Source organism: Pseudophryne corroboree, chromosome 1 (assembly GCF_028390025.1).
Source record: "Pseudophryne corroboree isolate aPseCor3 chromosome 1, aPseCor3.hap2, whole genome shotgun sequence".
NCBI classification, from domain to species: Eukaryota; Metazoa; Chordata; class Amphibia; order Anura; family Myobatrachidae; genus Pseudophryne; species Pseudophryne corroboree.
Window position 1 is genome coordinate 347224158 of NC_086444.1, and position 12106 is coordinate 347236263.

The 12106-nt window shown below is 44.7% G+C and overlaps 1 protein-coding gene across 12 annotated transcripts in view; it reads left to right on the forward strand.

The window, feature by feature from the left end:
• FBRSL1 (fibrosin like 1) overlaps positions 1–12106 on the forward strand; it is an 857080-nt gene that overhangs the window by 730732 nt on the left and 114242 nt on the right. Inside the window, exon 1 of one of the 12 annotated variants that reach the window (XM_063964692.1) lies at positions 1195–1536. The exons of 10 other annotated variants lie outside the window; for them this stretch is intronic. In XM_063964692.1, the coding sequence (XP_063820762.1) occupies positions 1207–1536 (330 nt within the window). In that variant the 5' untranslated portion in view covers positions 1195–1206. Of the gene's footprint in view, positions 1–1194; positions 1537–2070; positions 2352–12106 lie in introns of those variants that run through there. One more of the 12 variants, XM_063964693.1, reaches the window with a different exon arrangement.

Here is a 12106-nt window from a genome sequence, read left to right on the forward strand (position 1 = left end):
TTTTTCTTTATTTTCACAATATAGTCACATTTATGTTTCACGTTTCAAGGAAATTTTAGTGATACCAAATGTTCTATCTTAATATAGGATTTTCTTTTTTTAAGTGTGTCAACCAAGAGACAATCTTTCTTTCTTTGTATGTTGTTGTCTCTTCATAGCCTCTTCAGTATAATATATATTTTTACTCCTATTTACACAGCCCTCTCAATCAGTATTATACAGTATGTGGGCTGTGTATATTCTGTTTATGGTGTATGTGTATGGTCCATGTGCTGAGCAATCCACGTGTGGTTCAGTGTTTGTGTGGTCCATGTGCTCAACCACAGTATTGTTTGCAGTGTTCTGTGTGCGTGTTTAGTTTTTTCTTGTGCTGTGCCTTTCGTCTGCGTGTGCATCCCAGTGATGTCCACGCAGATTTGGATGTGCCTAGGGAGGGTGTGTTAGACGTTTCTGAGCGGTTGCGGGAGTTTGGCTGGTCAGAAGCAGATGTGGTGTGGGTGAGTTGTGGTGATATTGGCATGTTGTTGGGGGTGGTTGCGTGCAGAGACTCTAGGTTGCTCACATTGGACACCATGCTTAGGTGGGTGATCCGCATATCTGTGGATGCTCTGTCCTTGCGCATTTGGATGCATTATGTGCGCTGCAGATGGACTTTGTGGTGGCATTGGAGTGAAGTCGCATCAGGGGATGCAGGGAGGGCTGCGGCTGCATCCAGCTCGGGGGATCTTGTCCCCTTCGACATGCCCCACCCCCTCAGCAGACCCCTGTCTCCATTGGGGTTGCTGTGCTTTTTCGTGGGCTAGTTTTCCATCCCAGTCCGCCCCTGCATACTACTAACAACCATTGGTGAGGGTAGCCTACACCTGCTCATGAGAGAAGCCATAAAAAGCTAGCTATGCTTTTCTCCACTGTACAGATGAGCCAGGCATCTATCTCCATAGACGTCTTAGGGGGGCAGCGGTGTAAATGGTGAAAAGAGTGCTACTGCAGGTGAAATCAAGGATTGCTCCGCTGTTTTCCTTTAAACTGTAGGAAGATAAGCCCTGCCTCTGGAACTTTATAAATTGAACCCTTTATATGCAGTTACAGTGTATATGGAATGGTGCAGCCATGCACATTTTCTACTGGGGACACGTTTAGTGAACTGCTTTTATCATTTGTACAGTGTGAAATAGTGGATGAAAGTCATGCTAAATGTTATAGCGTATGATGCATGGCAATTCTAGTGTGAAAGATGTATCCTGGGTAAGAAGGAAGCCTGTGATCCTGGACGCTTCCCGCATCAGAGAGACTACTGTTCTCACACCAGCATGGAAGCAGTTAAGTTCTTCAAGTAAGAGACAGCTTTTGAGACTGCTCATGCCTGCCTGTAGTGTGCGATCGCGTTATCTAGGCTGGATTGGTCAGGCCTGGAGCAGTTGCTGCTGCTGTTACATTCTAGCAGCTCCCAGTCAGCAGAAGCAGCAGTGCCGTCCGCCGCCGCCTGACACCGCGCACTGGGCGCTGCTCCCTCCCGGGCACCATGGACCCCAGAACGTAAGAGAGTGATCCCCGCGGGAAGCTGCTGGATTTCTGCCGTTGTTACTGGGGTGTCTGCTGAGGATCTCCGCTCGGTCTCTGCGCTCTCCGGCTGTACTTGTTGCCATGGAATATGTGTAGTGTGTGTGACACTAGTCTGAGCGGGGCCACTCGCTTCTCCTGAGAACCCAGCCGGGGAGCTGCTGCTGCAGGGAGAGAGAAGGCTGGATGTGCCGCCGCGCAGCAGGAGTACACGGGCAGGAGAGCAGGGAGTGTGCGCTGCGCTGTGCCCTCTGTGTGTGAGCGCCTCTCTGCCCGCTGCGCCCTCCTGGATTTATTTCTCCCAATTCCTCCGCCTGCCGCTCTGGATTCCATTGTGGATTATTGCGGCGACCTGTGCGGGTGAGTAGGACGCCCGGATGCCGGAGAGGGGCGGCCCCTGCAATGCCTAGGGGTGTTCCACTGGCTGTGTGGTGCGTGATAGAGGACTGGTCTCCCCGGCGGTGCGGGGGTAAGGCTGCGGCAGCACTCCGTGCGTCGCCTGTGCGCGTACATTGCGCTTAGTGTCTGTGCGGCTGGTGCAGTGTGTTGGCTGCAGCCCTTCTATGGCAATGTTAGGAAGAGCAACTTGTTATATGGATTGTGCGGGCCACGCGTGGTGCCAGGTTTGCGGCGCATGTACTAGGAGCAGCCTGTAGGACGGCTTTTACACCCAAGCTGACTGCAGTGATCAATCGCCAGAGCCCTGGTTTAGTGGCTGGTCTGCAGCAGACCAGGAATGTCCTTGAGTGCCTCCCACACCCTTCATTGCCCGGAGGCCCATGGATTACAAGGTGCGACTGTAGTGCATGGTGATTAACCCCTGCTTTGCATTATAGGGCGTTTCTCTGCAGATGATCTGTAAAATCTCACCCTGAGATCATTGTATGCCTCCGTCCAGTATCTTTCCCATTATTTCCCCATTAGTGTCTGTCCGAGTTTGGGTGTGATGAAGGCTGCACATGTAGCTACAGCACAAAAGATCACAAATATTAGTAGATCCAGATGAATTCATTTTGTGAAGGACTCCGTTCTATAGGAGCCGCCACATTTCCATGTTTGATTACAAAGTGGTGTTTCTTTTTCATAGAAAAGTATAGTTGCTAATTAAGGATAAAAAAGGGGCAGACTAGATGGGCCAAGTGGTTCTTATCTGCCGTCAAATTCTATGTTTCTATAAGATTCTCTTTATATTATTAAAGAAAAGCTAACATTTCTCATGTAGTATAAATTGTGGCTTCCTGTTGTGTCAAGCCTATCAGTACCTTGCAGCAGGCGCTACATGTGAAATTCACCGGGCATTAAAAACGCATAGATTTACTTTTATGTTCCTTAAATATTGCTTAGCAGTGTTTGCATTTTATTGATTAGCATTCTGAATATACCCACAATACAAAATATATTCTTGATTCTCATTATATTCAAATATGTGATTCGTGAAGTCACTGCCAGTGTGGGCTGTGGACCACCTCCTCATCTTGTTGTTCTGATTATATTTGGTTTATACCTCACTTTTCTTGAAGTTGCAAGCTTTACAAAAAACACCTTGTGGATGTTACTAATTTAATACGATCCTGTTGACCGACTAGACACTCCCTGGCCGTGTTCCAGAGGGTTATTGGATTGGCAGAACTGGAACAGCCCTGGTGTCATTTCTCTAGATGAAGAGAGCAACACTGTTTTGGCACATTGTCTGCTAGATTAACTCTTCATAGCACAAAGTTGTCTGTCAACTGGTTTCTTAAAATGTAATGTCAGTATTATTATTATTATTATTGTTTAACAGGTCATCTCACGTTGGTTATAATGTAAATGTATTTTATATTTGCGCACAGAACACATATGGGAACATTTGAGTTACTATTAATTTTTGTTAGCAGAAGCAATATGTGGCATTGTGCAATAATGTGTCTGCGTAGTTGGCTGCTATTAAGTGGTCCCGCTGGCTTAGTGAGCTTAGATATGGGATATAGTGACACCTCTCACCTTCCTCCTCAAAAGCTGCATGAGCACAAAATTTTATACCTCGACATGAGATTGAAATCCAATCCTCTCAGTCTCCCACATATGAGCATTACATACTCAGTGTGGTATGTAAGCTGTTATATTCTTACCTCTCCTGGAATCTTATTTACTTGCAAACACTGCTTTGGTGAAAGGGAGTTGAATCTTAATTTATTCCATAATTGCTGGTGGTAGCATTATCTGTGACTAATATGAAATATGCTTTTTTCAGTTTTTAATAATGTCCTGCAACATTCTGAACATGTTTCAAGATCTTCACATTACTGTTAAGGGCCCCATACACTAGAATGATAATGCCCGATTCTGGGCATTTGGCCTGATATATCTGATGAAATCAGGCATTCTGGAGGTGTTTCTGATCCGATGCGCATTCCCGTGAGGATCAGGTCGGCCTCCCTAGATCGTTAGTGCTGCACTCGTGATATGTCGATTCCCGCAGACATGGCTGAAAACGCCCAAGATACATCGTATGCAAAAGGACAGCATACGATGTATCCTGCCGCCTGGGAGGCTTCCCTGGTGATCGCCTGCGACATGACGGTCGGACATGTCGCGTTAGTGTATGGGGCCCTTTACATTCTAGCATTCTTTGCCACAGTGATACATACACAGGCTGATACTAAATGATAAACTTGATTAGTGGCAATACAGCTTTGTATAGTGATAGGTTAGAGGCACATAATCGGAAAACACTGGAGACCATGTAACTAGTATTTTGGTAAGCTTTCAGCGTTCACTTTTTTATGTCTGATGCTTTCCTTTCAGGTCTATATAGCCAACTGTTAACATGTTTGCAGAAAGTCTTATTACTGTATTTAAAAAAAAAAAGCATATAAAATAATTTATGGTCATCACTGAGCAAGTTAACCATTAAACCTTGTTATCTGATTGGGGGAATGCTCGCGGTGTTAGGAGTAAAAACTCCTCTGTGAAAGACCTAGATGGCCATTTAGCCTCAAGTTCAATAGCTCTAACTTGCTTTCCGTTGGGGACAAAAAAACAAACACCTTATGGAATGTAAATTTGTGTGTGTATATAATGTGTAATGTTTTCATCATCAATATACATAAAATTTAATTTGTATATAAATGTAATACTTTATCAGTATAACTTGCTTCAAATACACAGGCCAGCATGAATTAATACTGTCTGCATGCTGCAGAAACAAGCATTCAGTATAAGCAAATGCATTTTTCGCACCCCTTTTAAGATAACAAATGGTCATCTATGTACCATGTAAGTGCATCTGTTCTGTTTCCTGATATTTGCTCAGTAAATCAGACTGCAGAAATAAACAGGCTAAGATTTGGGTGCTTAAATCCTTTTAGGCATTGTAGGGGTTAAACTGATCCTCTTTTAGCCAGCACTGCTAATCCCTTTATATCCCCTCTCCTGTGCAGATTACCCAGCAAGGAATAATTAGCAGTTTACAGTTCACCTGTCACAGGCAATAACTCAAGTCTTGATTTACTGACAGATATGACATGCAGGGTGATCATCTTTCTCCAACCCTTCTTTTAAAGACATTTGAGGGACTGCCTGCTCTGGGCACTTAACAGGCTCACGGAATGCTTATTAAAAAATATATCTGGCTATTTAACATGCTCATGTTTTTATACAAAGTGCCGACAAATGTCAAGTGTTATCTCACTATCAGGATTGATCATTGTAAACCTTGGCTCCAGTTTAAGCCCTTTGGCCATTATCGTCATTATACTGCATAAAAAGCTTCTGTAGAAGGGTTATTGTAAAACACTCAAGAGAAACTACAATTTCCGGTATTCTGGGGATTTATATAGAAAGCCTTTTTTTTTTTCATAAGGTATTGTAGGGTAATTAAAGGGGAGCAACGTCAGTCTTCCTAATAACCGCAAGCTCATTTCTTGTGTCTGCAGCTGTAATGATTTGGACAGCTGCTTTCCATGGCAGATAAGCCCTAAAATATCTCTAGGTTGTTTGTGAAAAGTTAAAATCAGATGTGAGCTATAGAGGAGCTGACAAGCCTGGTAGGGAACTGCAGAACAGCAACTGAATGTGTTAACCCTTCCAGCATTCAATAGGAGTCTTCCAGCTTTTACTGCACTAGCACTTTAGCATGGCCTTCATTTACCCATACATGCTATTGATAAGCTGTCAGTTTCAGCTCTGCACCATGCCGTCTCCCTAATGGTCAGTTCTAAAGCAGTATCCCATATGCTGGCGAGAAAATAATGACTTGGTATTGTGCCTTCACTAATGAGAACACACAAAATGAATCCGATGCTCCGTGGGCTCTGGCACATATGTTTGATGTTTGGGGGGAAATAGCTGATTTGTAATGGTTGTTCAGGGTTTCTAATAACACAGTGCGCACATAACAGCTCCATAATGCACACATGCTCTTCCCCTTGCGCCACATGATCCTATTGCTGCGGTATGTGAAATTGGTCTCTTTGCATGAAGTGATTGATATCGGAAAATAAAGAGGGCTTGCAAAAAAATACTCTAGGTGGTTGCAAACCTACTTCAAATGTCGAGGTGAAATGATGGTAGCAGCTCTGTAATGGAGAAATGCAGACTATTTTTCCTCCATTGTGGTGAACAACTGTTTCTATTTGAAGAAGAGTATTCTCTATATCAGATATGATTTCTGGTCGAATAGCCAATAAATTACATCTGATGTGATCTTTCAGAGCCAACAGAGTATGACATCCTTCCCAGTATAGCTGGTTGTAGAGGTGCATGAGGTGAGGCCAGGTGACCGGGTTGGCCAAGATGTCTGAAAGTAGCAGCTGATGACCTGTTTGCTAGAGTCTCCTTAGCAATTGTTGTACTATTCAGGTGACTCTTATCACTACCGGTGATAAATGTATTCCTCCATAATGCTAGTAAATGGCTAGCACAAAACCATGGCATTATGATCACCATGACATGGCACATTTCCCAAAGCTAAGGTAGACCAAGGGTGGAATACATTTGTTGTCTTTGTTATGGTGAGCAGTAGATCACCTTTAAAGCAAGTGCTGTTGCTGTGCTCAGAAACTCTTGAACATGTACCTAATCTTTTCACCTACATAAGGTTACATATACGTTGCCTGTGCCCTGGGTAACCTATGCTCTTGAATGTGTCCAACAATGTACATGTACTGAACTTGAAATAGTGCATATACTCTAAAACATTTATCTATATGGACGCCTTGCATTTTAAATGCCTGTTTACTTAATGCTAGATACACACCTAAACGTTGGATCAGTTGCCCACCCAAAGGACCAATCGATCCAATGATTTGGTAATTGTTCTGAACATATGAATTGTGCATACACCCTTACCAAACCACTATCCAACATGCCTGGCCCCAGGAACCATCATTTTCTGGCCCCAGGAACCATCATTTCCTGGCCCCAGGAACCATCATTTCCTGGCCCCAGGAACCATCATTTCCTGGCCCCAGGAACCATCATTTCCTGGCCCCAGGAACCATCATTTCCTGGCCCCAGGAACCATCATTTCCTGGCCCCAGGAACCATCATTTCCTGGCCCCAGGAACCATCATTTCCAGGCCCCAGGAACCATCATTTCCAGGCCCCAGGAACCATCATTTCCAGGCCCCAGGAACCATCATTTCCAGGCCCCAGGAACCATCATTTCCTGGCCCCAGGAACCATCATTTCCTGGCCCCAGGAACCATCATTTCCTGGCCCCAGGAACCATCATTTCCTGGCCCCAGGAACCATCATTTCCTGGCCCCAGGAACCATCATTTCCTGGCCCCAGGAACCATCATTGTTGACGGTAACTGCAGCCGGCATATGGATTGGTTGACGAGTCACCAGTACGTACAGGTAGACGTTACTGATATATCTGCATCTGCCATGGCTGACATGATAGGTCTGTGAATGACAACGTTCACAGACCTCTATCGGCTGTACGCACTAGCCAATGCACTTGCCGATACACCGATTGTCTGCTGTATGAACAATATATTGCATTGCATGTACCCAGCCTAAAAGAACCCTTGTTTCATATTTAGGGGGTAATTCAATTGTGCAAAGGTTGGATTGCAGTTGCTGCAGCGATTAAACGCCGGCAATGGCAGCATGATTCGTCCCATTCGCCTGAAAGTGCTTACTACCTATGGGGTAGCAAGCACTTCTGAGCAAGATCCCCACCGCAGTAAAGTGTGGCAGTGTCTGGCGGGTACGCTGGGCGAATGTTTCTGGCACCTAATTGATATCCCCAAAGTCACACTGAAAGTTTTCATGCATTTAGAAATTAAATGCTACGTAATATGCTATCCTGTGGAACGCAGTTCTTCAAACATAGCAATATAGAGAAGCCCCAATTCTCTCTCATACTTTAGTAAGGGACAATATATACTGCTACGTCTGCCTGCAGTAGAAGCTAGATTGACAAGCTGCTGAAAAATAATGCAAATTTGTGTTTAGTACTGTACCTGATACATTTCACTGTTGCGTGCCCAAGAATAGTTTCCATTCACAAACCAATCACTGGTTTCACCAAAGTGCAATTTAAGTGACTTGGACATATTTTCTGCATAAGACACAGTTGCGTTGAAGATATTAATGACCTAATTCTTGTTTGTCTATTGTTGATGGCAAGAAGGTAACCTGATTTATCATGTAGACTTGGATGATTTTTGGGCTCAGTCATAACACGTCGGGTCCGGTTTTGCAATTCATGCTGCAGAAATGTATTTTCTGTGTTTAGAACATCCCGACCAGTTCCTAAAATAGAATACATGTTTGGTTTATGTCATTTACTTGTTCCCATCATTTAAATTTTCTCCCTGGGGAAGGAGAGGCTGGTACACTGAAATATGTGCTGCTTAAAATGCAGGGACTTTTACAAGGATTTAATGTCTTTGGGAGCCGAGGTGTAGCGGTTTTATAGCTTAGTGTTGTGTTCTGGCAGACTCAGAGCCTCTAAGTCACTTAAAAATGATGTGCAGTAAAATAACTGCTACATAGGATTCATAGAAGATGTCATTTTTTTTTTTTAATATGCCTTGTGCATGTTAACACAAATATATAACGCAGCAAGGGCAGAAACCTTATGTGTACTATGTTGTCCGGGTTGGTGTTCTGGCAAATCTTTGCCTCTCACTTTACAGGGCTTAGCATTTTTTTCTTTGTTCTCTGAACTTTTACTGAAATTTCACCTGAGGCCCTCTGTGCATGTTCTAATCTGGCAGATGATCAATTTTATGTTCATTCCTGGAATAATAGTGGCTGCAGGGTCATGACCTGGAAGTGTTCTGTGCCCACTCATGTCTTTGATTTCCCCTTTAAAAATTTATAGGCCAGGTTACATTTCTTGTTGCAAGCAAAAAAAAATTGTCTAGTGTGAATATTTATGCAATTGTGTATGTCCTTTAATGGGAGGGCCCTTGTTCTGCCCAGTATTGGCTGTACAGCATATTCTAGCTAATGCTTTGCCATCTATAATGGCAAAGAGAGAGCAGACAGTAGACCTCTCCTAGATAAATATATATATATATATATATATATATATATATATATAATTTTATCCCTCTCTGTATTCTACAAATAAAAAAAACCTACATTTTATGGTTGCCCAGAATTGCTTATACAAAATCCTGCTGCAGTTCTAAAGGATAGCTCTTAGAGGCAGCACTTCCTCATCCTGTATTATCAGGCTGAACCACCAACATGTGTTAGAAGTGGCAGTAAAACTGTAAATATGAATAATTTTACCTTTTTTAGATTGAAGAATATTTTGTTGAGTTCTCTGCAATTAGAGAGCAAGTCTTTCATTATTTGTGGCAATGCGTCTGAAGGGGATTAGTCATTGTATCTTTCTGCTGGGAGGCCGGGGGATGTAATGTTAAAAACAGATTTAGGGGCTTATTCATCATCTGTTATGGACCCATTACACATGGGTAAACACTTTTTCTCTATCGTCCTAGTGGATGCTGGGGTTCCTGAAAGGACCATGGGGAATAGCGGCTCCGCAGGAGACAGGGCACAAAAAGTAAAGCTTTAGGATCAGGTGGTGTGCACTGGCTCCTCCCCCTATGACCCTCCTCCAAGCCTCAGTTAGATTTTTGTGCCCGGCCGAGAAGGGTGCAATCTAGGTGGCTCTCCTAAAGAGCTGCTTAGAAAAGTTTAGCTTAGGTTTTTTATTTTACAGTGAGTCCTGCTGGCAACAGGATCACTGCAACGAGGGACTTAGGGGAGAAGAAGTGAACTCCCCTGCGTGCAGGATGGATTGGCTTCTTGGCTACTGGACATTAGCTCCAGAGGGACGATCACAGGTACAGCCTGGATGGTCACCGGAGCCTCGCCGCCGGCCCCCTTGCAGATGCTGAAACGAGAAGAGGTCCAGAATCGGCGGCAGAAGACTCCTCAGTCTTCTTAAGGTAGCGCACAGCACTGCAGCTGTGCGCCATTTTCCTCTCAGCACACTTCACACGGCAGTCACTGAGGGTGCAGGGCGCTGGGAGGGGGGCGCCCTGGGAGGCAAATGAAAACCTTTTTTGGCTAAAAATACCTCACATATAGCCTCCGGGGGCTATATGGAGATATTTAACCCCTGCCAGAATCCGTTAAGAGCGGGAGACGAGGCCGCCGAAAAAGGGGCGGGGCCTATCTCCTCAGCACACAGCGCCATTTTCCCTCACAGAAAGGCTGGAGGGAAGGCTCCCAGGCTCTCCCCTGCACTGCACTACAGAAACAGGGTTAAAACAGAGAGGGGGGGCACTAATTTGGCGTTAGAAATCTATAAAAAAGATGCTATAAGGGAAAACACTTATATAAGGTTGTCCCTATATAATTATAGCGTTTTTGGTGTGTGCTGGCAAACTCTCCCTCTGTCTCTCCAAAGGGCTAGTGGGTCCTGTCCTCTATCAGAGCATTCCCTGTGTGTGTGCTGTGTGTCGGTACGTGTGTGTCGACATGTATGAGGACGATGTTGGTGAGGAGGCGGAGCAATTGCCTGTAATGGTGATGTCACTCTCTAGGGAGTCGACACCAGAATGGATGGCTTATTTAGGGAATTACGTGATAATGTCAACACGAGCCAAGGTCGGTTGACGACATGAGACGGCCGACAAACAATTAGTACCGGTCCAGACGTCTCAAAAACACCGTCAGGGGTTTTAAAACGCCCGTTTACTTTAGTCGGTCGACACAGACACAGACAGGGACACTGAATCCAGTGTCGACGGTGAATAAACAAACGTATTCCTTATTAGGGCCACACGTTAAGGGCAATGAAGGAGGTGTTACATATTTCTGATACTACAAGTACCACAAAAGAGGGTATTATGTGGGATGTGAAAAAACTACCGTAGTTTTTCCTGAATCAGAAAAATTAAATGAAGTGTGTGATGATGCGTGGGTTCCCCCCGATAGAAAATATGGGCGGTATACCCTTTCCCGCCAGAAGTTAGGGCGCGTTGGGAAACACCCCTTAGGGTGGATAAGGCGCTCACACGCTTATCAGAACAAGTGGCGGTACCGTCTATAGATAGGGCTGTCCTCAAGGAGCCAGCTGACAGAAGGCTGGAAAAATATCATAAGTATATACACACATACTGGTGTTATACTGCGACCAGCGATCGCCTCAGCCTGGATGTGCAGAGCTGGGGTGGCTTGGTCGGATTCCCTGACTAAAAATATTGATACCCTTGACAGGGACAGTATTTTATTGACTATAGAGCATTTAAAGGATGTATTTCTATATATGCGAGATGCACAGAGGGATATTTGCACTCTGGCATCAAGAGTAAGTGCGATGTCCATATCTGCCAGAAGATGTTTATGGACACGACAGTGGTCAGGTGATGCAGATTCCAAACGGCACAAAGGTGTATTGCCGTATAAAGGAAGAGGAGTTATTTGGGGTCGGTCCATCGGACCTGGTGGCCACGGCAACTGCTGGAAAATCCACCGTTTTTACCCTAAGTCACATCTGCAGAAAAAGACACCGTCTTTTCAGCTTCAGTCCTTTCGTCCCTATAAGAGTCATATCTGCCCAGGGATAGAGGAAAGGGAAGAAGACTGCAGCAGGCAGCCCATTCCCAGGAACAGAAGCGTTCCACCGCTTCTGACAAGCTCTCAGCATGACGCTGAGACCGTATAGGACCCCTGGATCCTACAAGTAGTATTCCAGGGGTACAGTTTGGAATGTCGAGACGTTTCCCCTGCGCAGGCTCCTGAAGGCTGCTTTACCAAGGTCTCCCTCCGACAAGGAGGCAGTATGGGAAAAAATTCACGAGCTGTATTCCCAGCAGGTGATAATTAAAATTACCCCTCCTACAACAAGAAAAGGGGTATTATTCCACACTATATTGTGGTACTGAAGCCAGAAGGCTAGGTGAGACCTATTCTAAATCTAAAAAATTTTTTGAACACTTACAAAGGTTCAAATCAAGATGGAGTCACTCAGAGCAGTGATAACGAACCGGGAAGAAGGGGACTATCTGGTGTCCCGAGACATCAGGGATGCTTACCTCCATGTCCCAAATTTGCCCTTATCACTAAGGGTACCTCAGGTTCGTGGT